The sequence below is a fragment of the Brachyhypopomus gauderio genome, chromosome 18 (genome assembly GCF_052324685.1).
Source record: "Brachyhypopomus gauderio isolate BG-103 chromosome 18, BGAUD_0.2, whole genome shotgun sequence".
NCBI classification, from domain to species: domain Eukaryota; kingdom Metazoa; phylum Chordata; class Actinopteri; order Gymnotiformes; family Hypopomidae; genus Brachyhypopomus; species Brachyhypopomus gauderio.
In genome coordinates, this window is record NC_135228.1 from 8,482,508 (window position 1) to 8,502,885 (window position 20,378).

General features: G+C 38.5%; 1 protein-coding gene across 1 annotated transcript; it reads right to left on the reverse strand.

Moving 5' to 3' along the window:
• Positions 1–495: 495 nt before the first annotated feature.
• On the reverse strand, positions 496–5,773 carry psmb7 (proteasome 20S subunit beta 7). Its single transcript, XM_076979296.1, has 8 exons — positions 5,629–5,773; positions 3,911–4,004; positions 3,090–3,187; positions 2,765–2,905; positions 1,892–2,007; positions 1,688–1,746; positions 1,166–1,317; positions 496–707 (listed from the first exon to the last, which is right to left on the reverse strand). Exons 1-8 carry the CDS (start codon positions 5,688–5,690, stop codon positions 596–598), a joined length of 834 nt encoding a protein of 277 aa, XP_076835411.1. The 5' UTR covers positions 5,691–5,773; the 3' UTR covers positions 496–595.
• Between the last annotated feature and the right edge of the window lie 14,605 nt (positions 5,774–20,378).

The window sequence follows — 20,378 nt, forward strand, 5'->3', positions numbered from 1 at the left end:
TTTTGTGGAGGGGAAACCAACACCAGATCATCCTTATCCCGAGAAATGGCTCGGTTATGAAGCTCCGATGAAGCAAACGCGTCGGGTGCTTGTGAGGCTATCAGATAAGTAACTATTTTATAATCAGTGGCCACATCTTTTCCTTGCATTCATTTTGTAATTTTAAGAAGACAAGAATGCCTATTTTATGAAAAAATTAATTAAAATGTAGTAGTGTACACTAATGCAAAAATAGCTGACCGGAAGTTCTAACACAAAGGCGGAAGAAACACACACTTGAAAGTGGGCGTGGCGAAATACGGTGAATATTAACATTGATTTTTACAGGTGTTCAAATACTTATTTGCAGCAGTAACATTTTTATCATACATTGTGATTTCCGGATTTTTTTTTTTTAAAGATTGGACATGTCTGCTGCAGTCAGTGGATGTCCCTTCAATATAAATAAATACATGTCTCCATGCATGTCTACGGTGTCTGAAAAAAACACTGAGCTTCTCTTCACAACAGATTTTATTGTAAACACAGAAGAAAAAAAACCCACATAGATCTCCAGACAGTACAGGGTCAGGGTAAAGGTTAATGTTGCATGTCTTCAGGAGGTGTCCATGGTCTGCACGCTCTCCTCCACTACATCCAGCAGAAGTGGGGTCACTGCCTTTGTCAGAATACCTGTGGTGCCATGCTTGTACTTATAGTCACCACTTCTGCAGAAGACAAGCAGGAATATAACATTAAGGGTGTAAAAAGAGAGTGTTTCACATGCATGTTCTCAGTACACTGCTATCCCAGTGCTTAACTTGCCTACTGGTAAAAATTTGACCAGAGGAACAGAAATCAGGACTCGGTAAAAGTCACATTTCTGCTGAATTTCAGACATGCATTGCTGTAAATGAGGGATGAATGTTTAGGGAGCAACATTTGATTTGTAATTAAAAGTTAGAAAAGGTTAATAGGAAATAAGCAGCAGAGTTCCAAGACTTTGTAGTCAATATTAAATCACTGCAAAGAGATATACGGTGATCACACATGTCCCTCCATACATGCATTTACTCATACTGCAAGACCATCATACTCTTGAATGCCTACACCAACACTCAGCTCCTTCTACAGCAGTAGTTATGAACTGCTGAGATAAATCCAACACTCAGCTGTCCTTACTTACCGCACACCCTTCTGGTTAGCCTGGTCATGTGGTCTCAAGTAGTCCACTCTGTCTTTGGTAATCACACACAGATCGATGTTACTGCCCGATCCCAAGTCGTTAAAGATGCCCGCTGCAATTGCATCACGCACCAAGCGCTTTGCCTCTTCCTCCTAATTGACAGAACGCGAAAGATCATCATCATAAAAGAGATCATTGGCATTAACTATGTTTCTATCCAAGGTTTTTAACATTTGTTTTAAATTATGTGGAAAATGTATAGGGTGGTAAACATTGGCTGTGAATGTACAGCCTAGAAAAAAAACACACATGTCCATTACTTTTTAAAAACAAAAATGAAAAGTGGAACTTGCCAATAGTGTGAATTGAAGTTGCTAAAACAGAGCTGATGAAAGCAACCTATTTCACACACGTTTTGCATCAATATGTAAATTATATTTAGCTCAATATTTGGATGAAGACATGAATGTGTATTTGGTTGGTGAATAGTCAAAGAGAATGAGAGGAAAACGTGTGGCACACCTCCATGTTAGGTCTGTATCGATCTTCAAACACAGCCATAGCAGCCAGAGAGCCAGAGCCTGACAAAACCCAAATCAGAAGTAAAACAAAGTAAAGGAAATTTAATTGAAAAGTGCTACAAGTCAGAGGGAGAGGAGGCAAATACTCAGATGTGCACAAGAAAATCCTTCACGCACTGATGTGCTTGTGTTAAGAGAGACCCACCCATGGTAACATAAGGTAGCTTGTCTGTTGATCCATGAGGATAGATGCTGTACAGGTGGGGGCCATTGCAGTCAACTCCTCCCAATACCAGTGCAGCTCCGATATAACCTTGATACCTACACACACACACACCACACACACATCAATAAATGCATCAAGTCAACAATAAAGACAGAAATGAAGAAACGGAAGATAATTAATGGTGGTTTACTCAATGTGTTCACCCCTAGCTGTGATGTACAAGCTGCCAAACAGTTTATCCAAAACCTGAAAATTTTCTTAATTTAAGAAATAAACCTCTTCAAAAAGAAAATGGGGAAAACAGTTGAAAGTGAGCACAGCATAAACATTCACCATTTTACCACGCAAAACTAAATGAATTCAGGGGTACAGTGTTACAATAATTATTCTGATTGGCTGCTGTCTACTTACACCGAGTGTGTTTCAGGTTTCAACATTAACAACATCCTAAAACCTAAACAATGCTTACAACTGAGAAAAGAGGAGGAAACATGGATCATCAATATGGAAAAACATGGAGCAGAAAGAGGAACATCACGTTACATAAACATCTGAAGATCCACCTAGAAAAACCTGAGAAATCCACCACAAAGGGGCAAAAATGTCCTCACAATCAGGACACTTCAGGACAATGAGTTACTTAAATTGCTGATACGAGTACTAAGAATGTAAGCACCAGCCAAGGGACTAAAGAGAAGTTCTTAAGGCTGTAAAGAAAGGCAGAAATACTACTCAAAATCAGTATGCAAAACTTAAGACTCTTTTATTGGCATGCCAAGTTTTACTCATGGACTGAAGACACTGATTCTGTGTTTATTCAGACACAGTGATAAGAGAAGGGATCCCAGTCACCTGAAGAGCATCTGTTTGAGCATGCGGTTGGCGGTGGCGACCCTCGGAAGGCGGTTGGTGGAGAGAGAATGTAGCTCCAAATTAGATGAAATCAGCTGAGTGGTCATCTCAGTGTCTGCTGCTGTACCAGCTCCACAACAGCTACGTACGCAAACGCGCGCGCACACACACACACACACACACACACACACACACACACACACACACACACACACACACACACACACACACACACACACACTAATTGGGCATTTAAGTAATGACCAAATAATCATTCTACAAGTCATGACAGGTTAGGCATGTTTGTGTGTGCTTTAGTGCTCACTAGATATTAGGAGAGATGTAGTGGATTTTAGAGCAGTTCTTATCTGCTACGACCATTCCTTCAGTTGCTCTGGTGTCAGCTCCCAGGACAACTCCATCCTAGCATGAGGAGGTTTGAGGCAAAAAATTATTAACAATAAAATAAAAAAATCATTTTAAAACACAAATAAAATTCTAACTCTTTCAGCTTCAAAAACCTATCACACATCAATACGCAAATAAATTAGCTTATCAGAATGTATTAATGCTGTCAGTATTTGTGATTCTTCTCATTGTAGAATATCAAATATTTCATAACAAAAATTTCATTTTTAAATATTTTATTTTAAAAAATGCATAGTAACAAAGTATAAATGCTTCATGACGAATGGAATTTTTAAATATCTGCAGTTATTTAAAAAATTTTTTTTTTTCCTGAATTATAATACTTGAGTAATATACAATTACTCAATGTACAGTCTTTGTATTTCTCCACAACCATATTTGAACATGTTCACATTTTTTAAATGTGTAATTTCTTACACACTACAGTGTTTTTGCCAACACAGACAGTACATAAGCAGGAGCTACTGTCTATGATGTGACGGATATTAGTTAGGGCCATTGAGATCGGCAGAGCTATTTAACCAGTACACAGATCACCGCAATGTCCAACTAATTGTAATGTCCAATTAATTTTATTGCAGTGCACATTTTGATTAGCTTTTGGCAAAACTGTCATTCGTGCCAGTAAAAATATCACAGAAATAAGGAGAAAATTTTAAATAATGGTATAACCATCTATTTGTCTAAGGGACATGGCAAAAACCCAGAGATGGCTACCTTATACACGACTCCACAGATAGTAGTGCCAGTTTTGCGAAACGAAGGAAGGCCACAACCGAGGTTAGTGACATTAGCCTCTAGTAGAGCATTCCTACAGAAAGAAAAAGGATCAGCAAATGATGCATAAAACCTGAAGCAGTGCATTATGTAGGTAATAAAACAAATATAACCTAATAGTCCAAACAATGTATATAATATAATCAACTGTCAAGTTAGAATAAATGCATCAACAACAACAAAAAAAAATCTATATGGAGTATGACCAGCACATTACAAACCCTTAAAGAAAACACTATCGTACTGTGCTCTAATTCATTTCATAACTAGGTTTTACTTTAAACCAGTAAGATTTATCCTTAGTTCATACTTCAATGCAATTTTTAAAAATAACTAATTATTTTAAAACTATTATTTATTTACTCTTGAATTATAATACTTGAGAAATATAGTCTTTAGTCATTGTAGTCTTTTCATATAGGCTACACATGGTTCTCAAATGTAAATTCTAATGATTTGACAATGTGTCAAAAATACACATCACAACAAATACAATTTTTAATTAAGTGCATCACTAGTCTGTATTTCGTTTTTTCTGAGGCCTACTAACAAGGTAACAGATACAATATAAAAATAAAATGAATGTCAAACTGCATCGATCTTTTTGTTCTCTGATAAAATACAACGAATGACAAAAATCAAGTAATCGATTAAAAATCATGTGAAGATAAAGATTAAATAGCACAGTCGACCAACATCGAATCATACTATGTAATTTTAGTCTCAAATGTGATATTTCTGTAATGTTGACAAACTCCATTTGTAAGTGGTCGGTGTTGTAGAAGTACATAGTGTCCTCGCAAAAGTAATAGCACAACCTCGTATTCCCTGGCGAAAACACCACAACACAACTTATGAACAGGACAACAAGGTTGATCTTGAAAAGAACAAGGAATAGTATTTTATATAAATCTCATGCCACGAACTTTCTTTTAACAATGTAGCCTAACTTACTTAAGAAAAAAATCTCTAAACTAACTCTTCGGACTCTTCTCAGATTTTAAATAGGCTTAAATATTCAAAGGTAACCTAGTTATTTTTCTTAATGCGTTAATGTGTTTTCGATTAATAATTTTTGCATGTTCTACATGTGATTACGTTGTCTGAAAAGCACAAAAACATGAATGAATGCACCTAAACGGCTTTTATCATGCGACTAGTTAAGTAACTTGCTATCCTGATCTTAGGTCGGATATATATATTTATTACAATAATTCATTATTAGTTAAACTAACACGCAAGGTGAATTATCTAGATGGCTTTTATCCACATGTTCAGACCGAAGGGGATGGAGAACCGAGCCACCCTACCTTGCTAACCGGGATTTGTACCTATCTGCATAGTCGAAATTAACCTAAGTATATGGACTGTAGAAAATGCACACGTTATCTTCAAATGGCGACGCTCGTATTTCTTTTTAATCTGAATATTTAAATATAACAAGTAGATCTACAGTTAACGGACTATGCAGCTACCGCACTGGAGACTCAATGAAATTCACTGAGTCATTCAGCGCCGTGTCGGCTAGCTCACCCAAGGATTGTGAGATAATAGCCAGGGAACGTGAAAACAAGCCGTTTCAACAGAAAACCCAAAGGAAAATACATCGTATCTTAATAATATCACATTAGTAGTCGTGTATATTTTTGCTGTCTTACCTTTTACAATTTTCGAAACTGAAACCTCCCAACTGAGGTTGACACACGGAGAGAGTCGCCATTTTCCTGTATGCAGAATCGCTGCTTCCGGGAAGCGCGAGACGCTGTGTTACACTGAATGAGGGTCGACAGCCTTCCAGCTGGTCTACCGAGCATAATAACCAAACATTCCCGTCAAAGTTAACTCGATCTAATGGTGCATTTTATAAGTGCACTTATTATATATACAGTATAAGTGTGAGTAGACATTCTGAATTTTTACCTTTTGATTTTTTCTTTAAAAATAGAATATATTGAATAAAATAGCAATAGCCTTTATTGTCCTACAGGTGGGAAATTTAAGCTAACCTAAAAGACCTAACAATTCAATAAATAATGTATTTAATTGTATGTATGTCTGCTGAAGCTATATTTAATTTTATAAACCTCATCAGCGAGGTGTCTTGAAGTAAGGATGCTAACCGTAAAATCTGTGTAGGGATAAGTGTAGGCGTAATTCAGTATATTATTTAGTTGGATTATTTAGTTTTGTCAGTGTAAGGCGTTGGTGGAGTTTCCCAACAGGTGGGTCTGACCTCAAATTCGCCTTCTGGCTCGCTTGCCTTCTAAGCAGAATCACCCCACCGTAGTGACTACTATCTTTATGCACCCATCCTTTAGTGGCTTTGCGTTTATACAAAATTGGAAATTAATACATTGGATGACTTTCACAATATAATATTTGACCTGCATCCTGTTTGGTGCGTGTGACCGCAGAACCACATGAAACATCGAATCTGCCATTACCTTGAAAACGCCGACTGCTGCAACAATTAAAGTGGCCTACCAGCTACGCGAGTCGGGGAGCATGTCTTACAGACATTTTATAAATGCACAATCAATGGAAGTGATGTCTTAAGACAAATCTACTATAACATTTAAGTGATTTTGAACGCAGGTTTCCTGACAGAAGAAAGTAAGAGTGGAAGAGAAGAGGGCTAAGCATAGAAATGGACTAGAATGTGTTGTGTAAAGATGGGAAAAAAAAATAAAGCTATTCTTAGTGGGCGTGAAGGTAGTACTGACACTGTATATATAGAGAACCTGGTCCCCTGTTTTTTTCACACTAGTTGCCACTAGTGGTCATGTTCCTATCCAGTCTGCCAAAAGCATGTGTGGTAGAGATATAGGGCCTACCTGAGCTTCTGTAATGCCAGAAAGTGGTAAGAGAAGTAAACCACCCCACACCCCCCTTTGAACTTTGTACAGGGTGTTAGTGCATTATCTCTACGGTGGCTCATTGTGAAATTGAAAGTGAAGTGAAACATGTCATATTTGTCAATTGTGATTTTTCACCACAATCGAAATTTGTCCTCTGCATTTTCCCATCTGTGCAATTAGAACCCACCCACCCACACACACACATACACACACACACACTAGTGATTACTAGGGGTGCACACTTGTCCAGAGCGGTGGGCAGCCCTAGCCTGGCGCCTGGGGAGTAGTTGGGGTTAGCACTTGCTCAAGGGCACCTCAGTTATGCCCTCAAATATAATGTGTGGATTCTCACAAGATAAGCAGCTAACAAGTTACGCATAGAGTGAGTTGGAGGTCCAAATCCAAATTCTTGTCTCTAGCATGTTCAATAGACAGAGCTGCCATTGTCTCTCCTGTCTTGTGAAGTAAGTGTAAGAAAGTCTGTTTAATTCAACTCCTTTTTTTTTTTTTTTTGCTTTTGAGCTTCCCATTCATGCTTGAATTTACTGAACATCATCACATTGTCCACCAGTACACCACAAAATTCTCCTAGATTAAGCAAATGCTTACACTAGACTACGTATTTGGATTATAGTTACATTTAGCTTATGTGTTTTTGGCCAAGATGTTTTCTGAGAACCATTATAATGTAGAATGCAATATTTTGATTAAATATATATTTTAATGGAATTGCTTTCATGTTTTAGTATTTTACTATTCTAGGCAATGAATATGTCATGTTTGAAAGATCAGATTAGAAACAATTTGTTCGAGTTTCTCAGCTGTTTTCCTCCTCTTGCTATTTGCTGTTACTGAGAACACCCCATTTGCCCATGACTGGACATTGTTCTGTAATAAATATTCTACATTATCACTTGCTTCTTGTCATAAGCAGGTCTATTTGGACCATTTAAATTTACAGCTTTTGATTTCTTTTAGTTCTTTTGTTTTTATTCACACATTATAGTGACTGCAGTTGCTGCATCTTCTGAGTCAGGCTTGGTAATGAAAACCTTAACATACACCTTCAAATCCATTTAAGAAATAATAGTAAGATAATAACAAATAATTTAAAGTGTGTGAGTGTTCTCTCCTATTATTGAATACTCCTGAACAAAATACTTATATCACTTTTCATGCAAGGGACTAGTAACCAACACTCAACACAGAAGAGCTGGAGCAGTCCCTGGTCACATTCACCTGTCATAAAAATAAAGATGCCTTTATCATTAATAAATAGGGCTGATTACCCCTGACTAAGTGATAGCAATACTCCATACTGAACACATAATAACATTTCCTTGTTTTTCAGTTTCATATATTTTCTTGTTAGTTGAAAGGTCATCATGTTCACCGTACTTAGTTACAAATCCTGTAATATATTTTGAAATTCTGCAAAGAGAAAATTTCATTTCTTAGAAACATATGCTCCAATTAATTTTGTTAATTGTATTATAGGGTAATACTGTGACCAGACTGTGACCAGATTTACCAAAAAATAGATAATTAATACTGCTTTACCGCCCTTTTTACTGAGATTCTGGGTTAGTTTCTAATCAGACAGCTTGCTTCTGAATTAGTGTCATGACTATTAACCTGTCTGTACTATGATTAGAAATTAGTTTATAATAAAACAGCCTACCATAAGTCTACCATAAGATCTTACTCAGAAGTAAAGAAATTTATCTGATTGCTTTTTATTATGAATTCATGAGAAAATAATCCCATTACACATGAACAGTAATAAATTAGTATTTTTTTTTTACAAATGATTCTTTTGTTAACTGTTGACTCTTTTACTCTTTTATTTTTGTGTAAGACTCCAAGTAAGTAAAGAATGTGACCAGTACGAGTGATGGGGTGAACAACGTGCTTCTGTTTCTGACCATTAGGGGGCAGCAAGACCTCAAAGTCCCTGAAGGAAAGTGAGACTCATAATCATGATTCAGGAGTGGATGCAAACATCTTTGAAATTAATATAATTATGGTGACATAAAGAAATTCAGTCTACAGTGGACCATGTTTTTGTCTATGCACTTGAACAATACAAATGCTAAGATTTCACATTCATAATTTATTTTTTAAAAAGTAACACTTCTAAGTATTTTATATTCATTCATTACAAGTGCATGTGGAAACTTGTTTGACTCCTTTGACTATATGGCATGTATTAATAAAAAGTTCAGTAAAAGTTTATTTACTGAAAATTAGCTAATGCAGGTAAGCAGATATCATGTCTGCCTTTGATATGGGTTTTGTATTTCTGTAGCTTACCCCTATAGAGCAGGTACAGTAGAACATTCTGCTAAATAGCATGGTCAGGGGTATATTTCCCATTGATAAATATGTAAGTCAGTTTGTATGTCTACCCAATGCAACATGCAATTGTTTGTCATAGATCAAGTCTGTACTGTGATTTATTAGCAAGCTTACACTCACAAATACTCTAGTTCAGTAATACCCTGTTGTTAGAATTAAAAATGTATTGTAATACTATGATATTAGAGTTAATGATTTAATTCAGTAACGCCATGGTGTCAGAGTTAAGATTTCAATTTAATAATACCATGGAGTTAAGATTTTAATTCAGTAATGGAGTTAAAGTTTAAGGTTACACTTCAGACAGGGTCAGAATTAACAGAACTGCACAACAGCGTGAACTATGTGATTACATAGTAAGATTGGAACTGGGCTTCAGGTATACCAACTGCTGCTATAACAGCAAAACTCTACTTCCACTGAAGATATGTGTTTAGGATGTGATGTCATTATAAGAGGCAGGATTACTGCCTACATGAGAAATAGTAAGGATGTTGAGAGACATCTTTTCTTGCCCAGTTAATATAAGATTTAAAAATTAATACTATGATGCTAATGCTATTATTTATATGTTTTGGTGGTATATTCAATATTATTTGTATGTATGTGTGTGCACAAAATAATTTATTTAGGCCCTGTAGTTCTATATTGTTTCTCCTCATATGTCACCAGTTCATTTTAAGTGAAAGCACCCAGTGTGAAATTTTTGTTTTGCATCTTGAGATGTGTGATAGAATGTGCAGGTGTGTGCATGTGTGTATCTTGGTCTATAAAGAAATGCTTTTTGATGGTTGTCATGGAGACAGTATTGAATGAGAGGTACAACTCTGGGCTGCTCCTTGCACACACTGCAATAAATTCTGTCTGCCAACATTCATTTGAGAACTGTGCATATATGTTGTGTGTGTGGTTCTGGTTATGTCTATACTGGGGGTAGTGCAGTGTGTGAGGGGTGCAGAGAGCATTCTGGTAGCATACAAAACATAGAAAATAATGTCTTACTGTAGTCTAGCAGGTAAGCTGAATGTTCTTCACAGTACTCTCATTGTTTAGACACTGCAGTAAACCCCCCCCCCCCCCCCCCCCCCCCCCCCCCCGCTGTAGCCATCATGAGTGTGTGAGAGACACCCTGTAGAATTTGGGAGTGAGTGTATCGTCTTTCAAGAAGGAAGAGGAGTTGTGTTAGAGGGTCTGCAGGTGAGGGGAGGAAGGCAGAGGGAACAGCAGGTGTGTATGTGAACGTGATTCAGTCTGATCACACTGCAGCTGTGTGGGATCAGTGTTTTGGTGAGGATGGTCAGTGTCCTCCAAACCTGCTTCCCCCAGCTTGGGGAGTGAGGTGGGAGTGAGGGGGTGGGGGGAGGGTGAGGTGGGGGGGTGAGGTGAGGGTGATGTGGGGGCTACAGACACATGCTTGTTTAACTGCTTTCTTTCACAATATATCACAAAAACGCACACACACTGCTGGAGCATAATTTCTTCTGTAGTTGTTGTAGTTCACATTAAGAGATACCAGTTTCTCATCATTATTTCTGATTTATACCAGGGAGTGAGAGAGAAAGTGTGTGCATTGTGAATATGGTGGGTTAAGGCACTGGAATTAGACAGGATTAGCTTTGGCTGGGTAGAGGTGAGGAGCAGGTGGATATCAGGGTGATTTGAGCATAGTAATTGTACTTTCTGCACTAAACAGGTCATCATACTCTTCCTGTGCCCCTGCTGAAGGACACTGGGTAATCTGATCACATGACATCATTATTACATAATTACTGTTGAGAATATGACCTCCAGTCCTTCTAGTTAGCACAAGCAATAAACTGAAGAAAACAAAATGCAAATTAAAAAGTGAATATTGGACTTAATTTAAACTTTCCTCAAATGTGTTGAGCATGGTGCATGACAGCAATACAGTCTGCCATGATTCTGGGCAGGTGTGTTGTTTTGAAATACATCCGTATGTGTGTGTGTCTGTGGATTTATATTATCTGGTATCAAACAGAATAATCAGATACATATTCGTTGTTGTGGCAACCAGCACCAAGCAGGTGGCATGTTGTTACCAGTATTAAGTCCATTGGATCAAATTCACACACACACACACACACACACACACAGTATTTAGGCATTTAGTAATAAATTTAAACCTGCTCAAAATGTAACATTTGCAATATAATTATGGCTGCAATGATCACACCCTATTCAAGACCACAAGGTAAGAGTTTCCAATAAAAAAGTGATCTGGCAGGAACTGGACCAGTGAACCTTTTAATAAGATCTTCAGACCTAGTTTTGTATACAGCACATCACATCTTGGAGCTCAGACAGAAAATGTCTGTCTTTATCTTGTATTTTATTTGATTTGACTTTACCACTTTGTAGTTTACACAAACTAAATTCCATAATGTTAAACCTATATATATATATATATATATATATATATATATGGGATTAACATTCTGGCATTTTGTTTGTGTAAACTACAAAGTGGTAAAGTCAAATCAAATAACATACAAGATAAAGACAAAAAGTAAACACTTCTTACTTCTTCACTTTCTTCACTTTCCTACTGTAGCAACAAGAATTAATACATTCACAAGCTTTCATCCTAATACATTCATCCTAATGCAAACATGGGAAGAGGATAAACGTTTTTATTTTGTTGAAAATTTTCAGTGTTGTCAATCATGTTACACCTTTTTGAGTGGCTTGGATGTATAAAACACGGCACTGTTGTGATTTCATTAGCTGCGTTCTAAATGTGCATAGTTGGCTCCAGGAGGTTTAGCCTTGTCTTTGGAACTGTCTTTGACTTAAATAGAAGAAACAAGATCCATGTACACAGTCTTAGCTGTCAAATGTGAAATAATAACAGTTTACTTTGCTATTAATCATCCTAGGATCTCCAGTAGAGGTACACACAGGTAGATACTAAGAACATAAGGCATTTTAAGTGCTTCATTAACCCAGATCACCTGAATCATACTGTGCCTACTTTGCCATGTAGTGCAGTGAACTAGCTATCTACATGAGGTGCTTCAAGCTTAAATCTTTATTGTTAATACAGTTTAGATCAGGGGTGCCCACAGTTTTCAGCTAGCGAGCTACTTATAAGATGACCAAGTCAGAAAGATCTACCGGGGTGGCGGCGAACGTAATTTGTTGAGGGGGGGGGGGGGGGGGGGGGGGGGGGACGCAATTTGTTAAGTGGATTGCAGATTGGCTACCGTGAATGTCAATCAAAATACAACCGTCAGTGCAGATGTGCGATTCATCTACTACTATTTTATGTGACGCGATCTACGCACATTCCTTCGCGATCGACCGACACTTCCTTCGCGTTCGACGTAATGAGCACCCCTGGTTTAGATCATATTATGCACAGTGTTAGTTTTATCAAGTAGAAGTCAAAGTATCTGAAAAAAAAAAAACAATTAATTGAACTCCAACCCATCAGATTTGAATATGATTTGAATGAGACTGGTCTTTTAAATAAACGATATGATCATATTAACCCCAATCGTCGTACCTTGAGCAAGGCAGGAAGCCGAGACGATCGAACAGTGTTAAACGACGTTTATTCCCTGTATTAGTGATAAGCAAGCCACAAACAATATGACACACAAACACAGACTATACAGAGTGGACTCAACACAAAGAGCGATTTTACACAACGTCGACGCATTATTTTTCAACTTAAACAAGAATCAAGTGCAACGCATAACATTAATAAGACAAAATGACAGGGAAGACGGATGAACACACATGACACTACACCCAAAAGGAAATACATCTATAGACAGAAACCGATGCAGATCACACATACACACGCCCAAGGGGAGGGTTCGTGACAGGAGCCATGTGTTGTTGAGACGGTGTCACGTAGGGCTACGCCCCCCTGTCCTTCCTGTCACTCCGGTGTCCCTGTTCCCCGTGTCTGTGTTATTCCTTGCCAGTTTATCTCGCCTGCTTGTCTGTTGCCCTGGTTTCCCTCTGTCTGCCACGCCCGTGTCGTTATCGTCCTCAGCTGTGTCTTGTTAGTTCCGTGTTCTTATAGTCCCTGTGTTTCCCTAGCCCCTGGTCAGTGATTGTGTTTCGGTACTCATTCAAGTGTGTTCATGTATGTATTCATTCCAGTGTATTCTGATTCCAGTGTATTCTGATTCCGTGTATTCTGATTCCATGTTTCAATTTCTAATTGAAATCCATTTACAGAACAGGTGAAATCTGGGTATGGATTCATCTGTTATGCTTGCAATAGTACTGTACCATCACTTGCTTACTAATAACACTTGAACATAATTTCAGGTGTGCAATTAGTGTATTATTTTAAGGCAGATGTAGAGTTAGTAGGCCTCCTCTCCAGTGTTTCCTCATTCTCACCACAATATTGCTAGCCAAGCTGGCAATCGCAACAAAAAGGACGACTGCTTGAGTCTGGAACATTCTAGACCTTTTGGGCCTTTTTTCCAGGCGACACAAACTGTAAATGTTAGGATAGCCTGTGTTAATGAGATATCTCTGCACACAGTGCTTATGAATCAGTACCCACCAATCACTCTCCCCAATTACTTTCCTGGTCCCAGTCACCTACTTATTAGTCCACAGTGTGAATCTGTTTCTTGTTTTCTTTTGCTTATTACTGCAGACCGCCTTCCGCAGTCTGTAAGACATGTCATGTCATTCAGAACTGCAGACTGCCTTGAGTCTCTGTGCTTTTAGTTTCCCATTAGGTTTTTCATCCTCTTCACAGCCTTCTTTTAGTTTGCATCTAACTTTTATGCTTGTGTTTCTTTGTTTAATACATGACTCACTTTCCGACTCCAGTGCTATATCACAAATGCAAAGCTGACAGAACACAGTGAAACCTGCCTAAGGCACTTAGCCTGCATGGTACTGCACATACCAGCCAGGCACCATTATCCTGACTTTGTCTGCCATATGAAGGCAGTGTTTCACCACCCAAAGTGGGGTAGAGCTCAAGCAGAGGTTCATGCTGAAGAACCTACTATACTTTGGTTACACCCAAAAGCAGAAATTGTTGCCAAAGTTGCTTTATTTCCTCTGCACTAGTTTTCATTAACACCTCCTGCCAGTTGTTTAACATGTAAATGTAAACATTAAAACTGTAACTGGATTGACTAATTTATCACAAATAACTCTTAAAGGTGAGTAAAAACAATAGATCCTAATTTTTGAGTTCTATTATTTGAATATTTAAAGGCAGATGCTATTTGCACCCGGGTATATGCAGCAGTATGTGTTATTTGCACCCGAGTATATGCAGCAGTGTGTGCTATTTGCACCCGGGTGTACATAGCAGTGTGTGCTATTTGCACCCGGGTATATGCAGCAATGTGTGCTATTTGCACCCGGGTGTACATAGCAGTGTGTGCTATTTGCACCCGGGTATATGCAGCAGTGTGTGCTATTTGCACCCAACATTTTGATTTATCAAAGATTAGTACTATTCTTTTGTGTTCCATTTTACTTACAAATTATTTTACAAGAAGTGAAGATACTTTTATTTGGGGTTATGGGGTAGACCTGTTTGAATTTTGTTTTTCACTTGTGAGTCTTTTTCTTTACCATGCTTAGAATTTAAATAGCAATTTAATTATCCTAAGTCGCTTACCGCTAATGGCAGTAATCACATGGTAAATACTACATGTAATATACACTGCCAGTGATAAATAATGTTAAAACAAAATGTAACACAAGTTAATATCTGTCTGTAGCACCCTGATATGTACACCACATTGTATGTGTCACGTTATGGTCCCCGACCCCTCCCTTTGGGCGTGTGTTTACGTCGTCTGCGTCAGTGGATCTCCGTGGGTGCGGTTGCGTCCTGTGATAATTCGTTTTACCTGTGGCTCGTCTCGTCATCATGTGGGGTTTATGTAGTTTGTCTATTTAATGTGCGTTCGCGCAGTGTCTTGTGCTCGTCGTTGTCTGAGTCTACGTGTCTCTATATGAGTGTTAAACGTGCACTGTCTGCGCTATATGTGTAAAGACAAATAAAGTAACGTCTGTAGCGAACAGGATTCTGTGTCTCGTCCTTCACCCAGTCGCCAGCGTTACAGTATGATGTATACAAATATTCTTCCTGCCAGTACATTATCAGCCTCTTTAATTTTATTTAATTTCACAGAATGCAGAAGACAGATTTGATTTTTTAATTCATTTTTTCTGGATGGTTTGTACATTTTTTAAAGAAATAAATTGGGGTTTTTATTATTTACATCATGTTTAAATAAATTTTAATTTTGTGCATTGGATGGTAGCCCTCTTCACTCCATAATCTCAGTGCTCTCTGGAATTCCTCACAACTGTCGAAGGAGTATCCTTCACAAATGTTCTTTAGCTTTTCTTCCTTCTTGGGAGAAAACACAAATATTAGCTTATATAAAATAGTCATTACATTATAAGTCTGGCATATTGACTCTGTCATGCAAAAACCTTAATTCAAAAGGACTGTACATCTTTTGTTATACACATTCATGTCCTTTGTGTGTACTGAAACAACACAAAAATAGAGAACAAAAAGACAAAATTATATAATTTTACACAAAACTCAAAAAATAGACTGGACAAATTTGTTTTTGTAAGATAGCAATGTCACGTAGGGCTACACCCCCCTCTCTGTCACTTGTTCCTGTCCTTGTGTCTGTGTTGTTCCCTGCATGTCTGTCTCCATGGTTTCCCCTCGTCTGACACGCCCGTGTCATCAGTGTCTTCACCTGTGTGTCTAGTTTAGTTCTGTGTGTGTCTAGTTTAGTTCTGTGTATTTATAGTCCCAGTGTTTCACTTATCGGTTATTGGTTGTTTTGTTCTATTTGGTTAGTTTGTGCTCTTGTTATTCATGCTCTTTGGTCGTGTTGTGCTCTTGTTATTCATGCTCTTTGGTCGTGTTGTGCTCTTGTTATTCATGCTCTTTGTTCAGTGTTCTACGCTTTCTGGTCTGTGAGTTCTACTCATTTCGTTGCTCAGTCGTCTGTGTTTTCTGTAGCCTGATTTTCTAGTTTGTATGCGTTTACCCCGTGTTTGGTTTAAAGTGTTCGTTCGGTGTCTTAGTTTAATTCTTAGTATCGTCATGCCTGTTTATTTGTCAAACCTGGATGGCTCGCCCGTTATGACCCCTGTCTGTTTGAACGACTTTGATCATGATCATTCCTCTTAATAAATCTCGCTCTCCTCAGCGTTTGTGTCCGCCTCCAAGCTCTGTAGCGCCAGTTAGTGTTGCCACCTGTCCCGGTTTTCACGTCGCTGTCCCGGTTTGTCTTCTTTTTAATATTCGGTCGCGGCAAAAAATAAAAATTATTTAATGTCCCGGTTTTCACTAGGTTAGTTCAAACGACTATTTAGACTGTTTCTGCACACTTGAAATCTGTCTTTTTTTCTCGCTGTGTCCATTTTACACCCCCCACCCGGTAACACTTTACGTTCGCCACTATTATGCTCCTATTAGCTCAAAAATATATCAGTGTTCGTTGGATAATAATTCTCACACTATTTCTTAAATATATATCTTAAAATGTAAAGTTAAATTGAGTGATGGACCTTTATACATAACTATTAACCAAATTCTGCTTACCGTTTCCTACTGTCTCCGTTTCGGTTCCTTTGAATTTGCGCCTTTTCGCTCCCGCGCATTCATTGGTAGACATGCGCAGATGGGTTCGCTTTTTTTTTTAAATTAAGGGGTGAAAATAGCCTCGCTGTGTGGCAAATGCTACTTGTACCCGGGTGCAAATAGACACTCCGATATTTTAAATTATATTCTATGACGTAGCTACAGTTGTGATCAAATTTATTCAACCCCCAATGCTGCGAAGGGTTTTATGGAATTCAGTGCACATTTGTAATTGTGTTCATAATGAAATCTTACAAGGACTTGTTAAAGAACTAAATGCAACTAAGATAGCATCAATTTTTTTTGTCATAAAGTATTAAATGGCCTTTTTGTGATTTCTTCATTGACACAATTATTCAACCCCTTTACGACTACCACTCCTAAGAACAGAGGTTCATTCCAGTGTTTTCCATCAGGTATTGAAAACATCTGTGGATGTCAACGAGCAGCAATCAAGCATGATAAGCACCAATTAGGCAGATTTAAAAGGACTGTGATACTCAGCTCCTTCTAGACATCTACTGGTGTGTTTCCAAGCATGGTGAAGGCAAGAGAATGGTCCCAGAAGACAAGAGAAGAGGTTATTGCTCTTCACAAGAATGGCAATGGATATAAAAAGATTGCGAAGTTGTTAAATATTCCAAGAGACACTATCGGAAGTATCATTCGCAAGTTCAAGTTAAAGGGCACAGTGGAAACGTTACCTGGTCGTGGCAGAAAGAAGATCCTGACCGCGACTGCTGTGCGCTACCTGAAGCGTAATGTGGAGAAAAATCCCCGCGTGACTGCTAAGGAACTGAAAAAAGACCTGTCAGATGTGGGCACTGAAGTTTCAGCTCAGACAATAAGGTGCACACTGCATAACGAAGACCTCCATGCCAGAACGCCCAGACGCACCCCCTTGCTGACTCCAAAGAACAAGAAAAGTCGACTGCAGTATGCCAAAAGTCATGTGGACAAGCCACAAAGGTTTTGGAACAGTGTACTGTGGTCAGATGAAACTAAATTAGAACTGTTTGGGACAATGGACCAGCGCTATGTTTGGAGAAGGAAGAACCAGGCTTATGAACAAAAGAACACCTTGCCTACTGTGAAGCATGGCGGGGGGTCAATTATGCTTTGGGGCTGTTTTGCTTCTAATGGTACAGGAAAGCTTCAACGTGTGCAGGGTACCATGAATTCCCTTCAGTACCAGGAGATCTTGGAGGAAAATGTGATGGAGTCAGTCACAAACCTGCGGCTTGGGAGACGTTGGACCTTCCAACAGGACAATGATCCGAAGCACACATCCAAGTCCACTAGAGCATGGTTGAACATGAAAGGCTGGAACATTCTAGAGTGGCCATCGCAATCACCAGACTTAAATCCAATTGAGAACCTCTGGTGGGACCTAAAGAAGGCAGTTGCAGTGCGCAAGCCTAAGAATGTGACTGAACTGGAGGCTTTTGCCCATGAAGAATGGGCTAAGATACCCATAGGTCGCTGCAAGACACTTGTGTCAAGCTATGCTTCACGCTTGAAAGCTGTCATAACTGGAAAAGGATGTTGTACTAAGTACTAAAAAATAATGTCACTAGGGGGTTGAATAAAACTGATAATGATGTGAGCACAGTAAAGACATTTGTGGTTATTCCATCATAAATATTATGTTATGTTTGTCTAATTTATAAGTGCCTCTTTGATATAATTGTAAATAAGATGACTGAAATGATCAAAATCAATGTCAAACTGGCCAAAACACTTTATTTCAGTGGGGGTTGAATAAATTTGATCACAACTGTACCAGCAATTGAATTTGAATTCAGTGTCTGCAGTTGAATACCTCTGATGTAGATTAGTTCCTACAGTTGGGTACCCTGCTTTGATTTACACTTGTTCATAGAGTTGGGTATCCCACTCTAAACATAGTTTAAATGGCTTGATCATAGTCACCTGTTAATTTCATAGCTCGCTAATTATCCCCTTAATTTATGAAATTATTAACTTTTAAAAACATTAAGTTACACAAAAACCTAAAATTGTGAACATTCAACCCATTAACCACTTGATGCTATTTCAATCTCATTATATGGGACATTAAATCTTGTTATATCTATTATATGATGGAGGAAAGACTGCTGATATTCTGCAGTGTTCTATGTGTGTGTGAATGTGTGTGTGGGTAGGTGTGTGTGTGTGTGTGTGTGTGTGTGTGTGTGTGTGTGTGTGTGTGTGTGTGCGTGTGTGTGTTTGAAGGTGAAGGTTTTTGGGTCTTTTGGAGCTCACTCCATTCAAAAGGTGGGACGAGTTCTTCCATGTCAAACGACCAATTAATGGAGCTGAAGAGGCTCTTCAGCTGTCCCTGTTTACGCTCAAACTGAAAAGAGCCCCCCCCCCCACACACACACACACACAAACACACACAAACACTCAGAGTGAAAAGACCAATTCTATCCATCAGCATCAGCCTCTCACACACCTGCTCCCACACACATGTAAGAACACACGTGTACACTCACACGGACTCATACTGTACTGCATATAGGTATCCTCAAAAACAAAGACAGAATCCACCTACACATTCATTCCCACATATTTCTCTGAATCTTACATTCACCTACATGGTTGTACAGATGTATGTATTTCTAGAAAACTATAATTTTCATGAAATAATATACAAGAAAATACATAGTTATTCAGATTTGTGATAATGCACAGGAACTTATACAAAAGAACACAAACTCTCTCTCTCTCTCTCTGTCACTCTTTCCTGTCTCTTACCATCTGGCATAAAACCAGACTCTCTCACATTAACTGTGTTCTGACTTTCTCTCTTTCAGGTGAAAAACTGAAGGCCGATCAAAGAAAAAAAGGAAGTATTTTCTTTTTAATTTTGTACTTTCAAAAGGACCCAGGTGTGCTCTCTCTTCCGCTCTGACTAATAGTGTGTGTCTATTCACCTTTACGTTCTAACACAAAGCGCTTATACTTTGTAGGAATTGGGTATTTAAGTTTTTGTGATGAAGTTTGTGTAATCTGAAGTCATAACCGTGTTGCTAATAAACACACACACACACACACACACTTAACAACAGCTTAAAATAATAACGTTCTTTCTTCTTCTTCAAGCTCCTGAGGCCAAAATATCAGATGAGTTTAAAAGTTATTTAAGTAATCAGTGGTGGAGCCAAAGGAGGGGGGGGGGGGGGGGGCAGGGGTGGCCCCAACAGAGCCCTTGCCACCCCTACTGCCACCCTACTGGAAATGGAAATTTTAAGAGAAAATATGTGTTTCCTTTCGTTCATCATTTGTATATGGACCCCTCTGATAAAGCCTTGGTCACCCTTTGGCCACCCCTTGAAAAAAAGTCTAGCTCAGCCACTGTAAGTAATCACTTTTTCTGTTTTTACTGAAACTGAGCCTTACAAAGTTACAGAGTGTAACCCATCAGTAATGGAGGTATAACTCATATGAACATGAGCCACTCATATGAACATGGTCTGCTATTGTGCAGGACTTTTGTGTGTTGGGTGTAGTGTGTGTTACTGTGCATGATATATAATGTGTGCAAAGCTGAGCT

What these genes read in the sequence shown, in the direction of transcription:
- psmb7 (XM_076979296.1), bottom strand. Translation starts at nt 5,690, where the DNA reads ATGGCGACTCTCTCCGTGTGTCAACCTCAGTTGGGAGGTTTCAGTTTC. An exon ending in TCTGTGGAGTCGTGTATAAG is followed by an intron (nt 3,188 to 3,910) that starts GTAGCCATCTCT and finishes TCCTCATGCTAG; the next exon opens with GATGGAGTTGTCCTGGGAGC. An exon ending in CTCAAACAGATGCTCTTCAG is followed by an intron (nt 2,008 to 2,764) that starts GTGACTGGGATC and finishes GTGTGTGTGTAG; the next exon opens with GTATCAAGGTTATATCGGAG.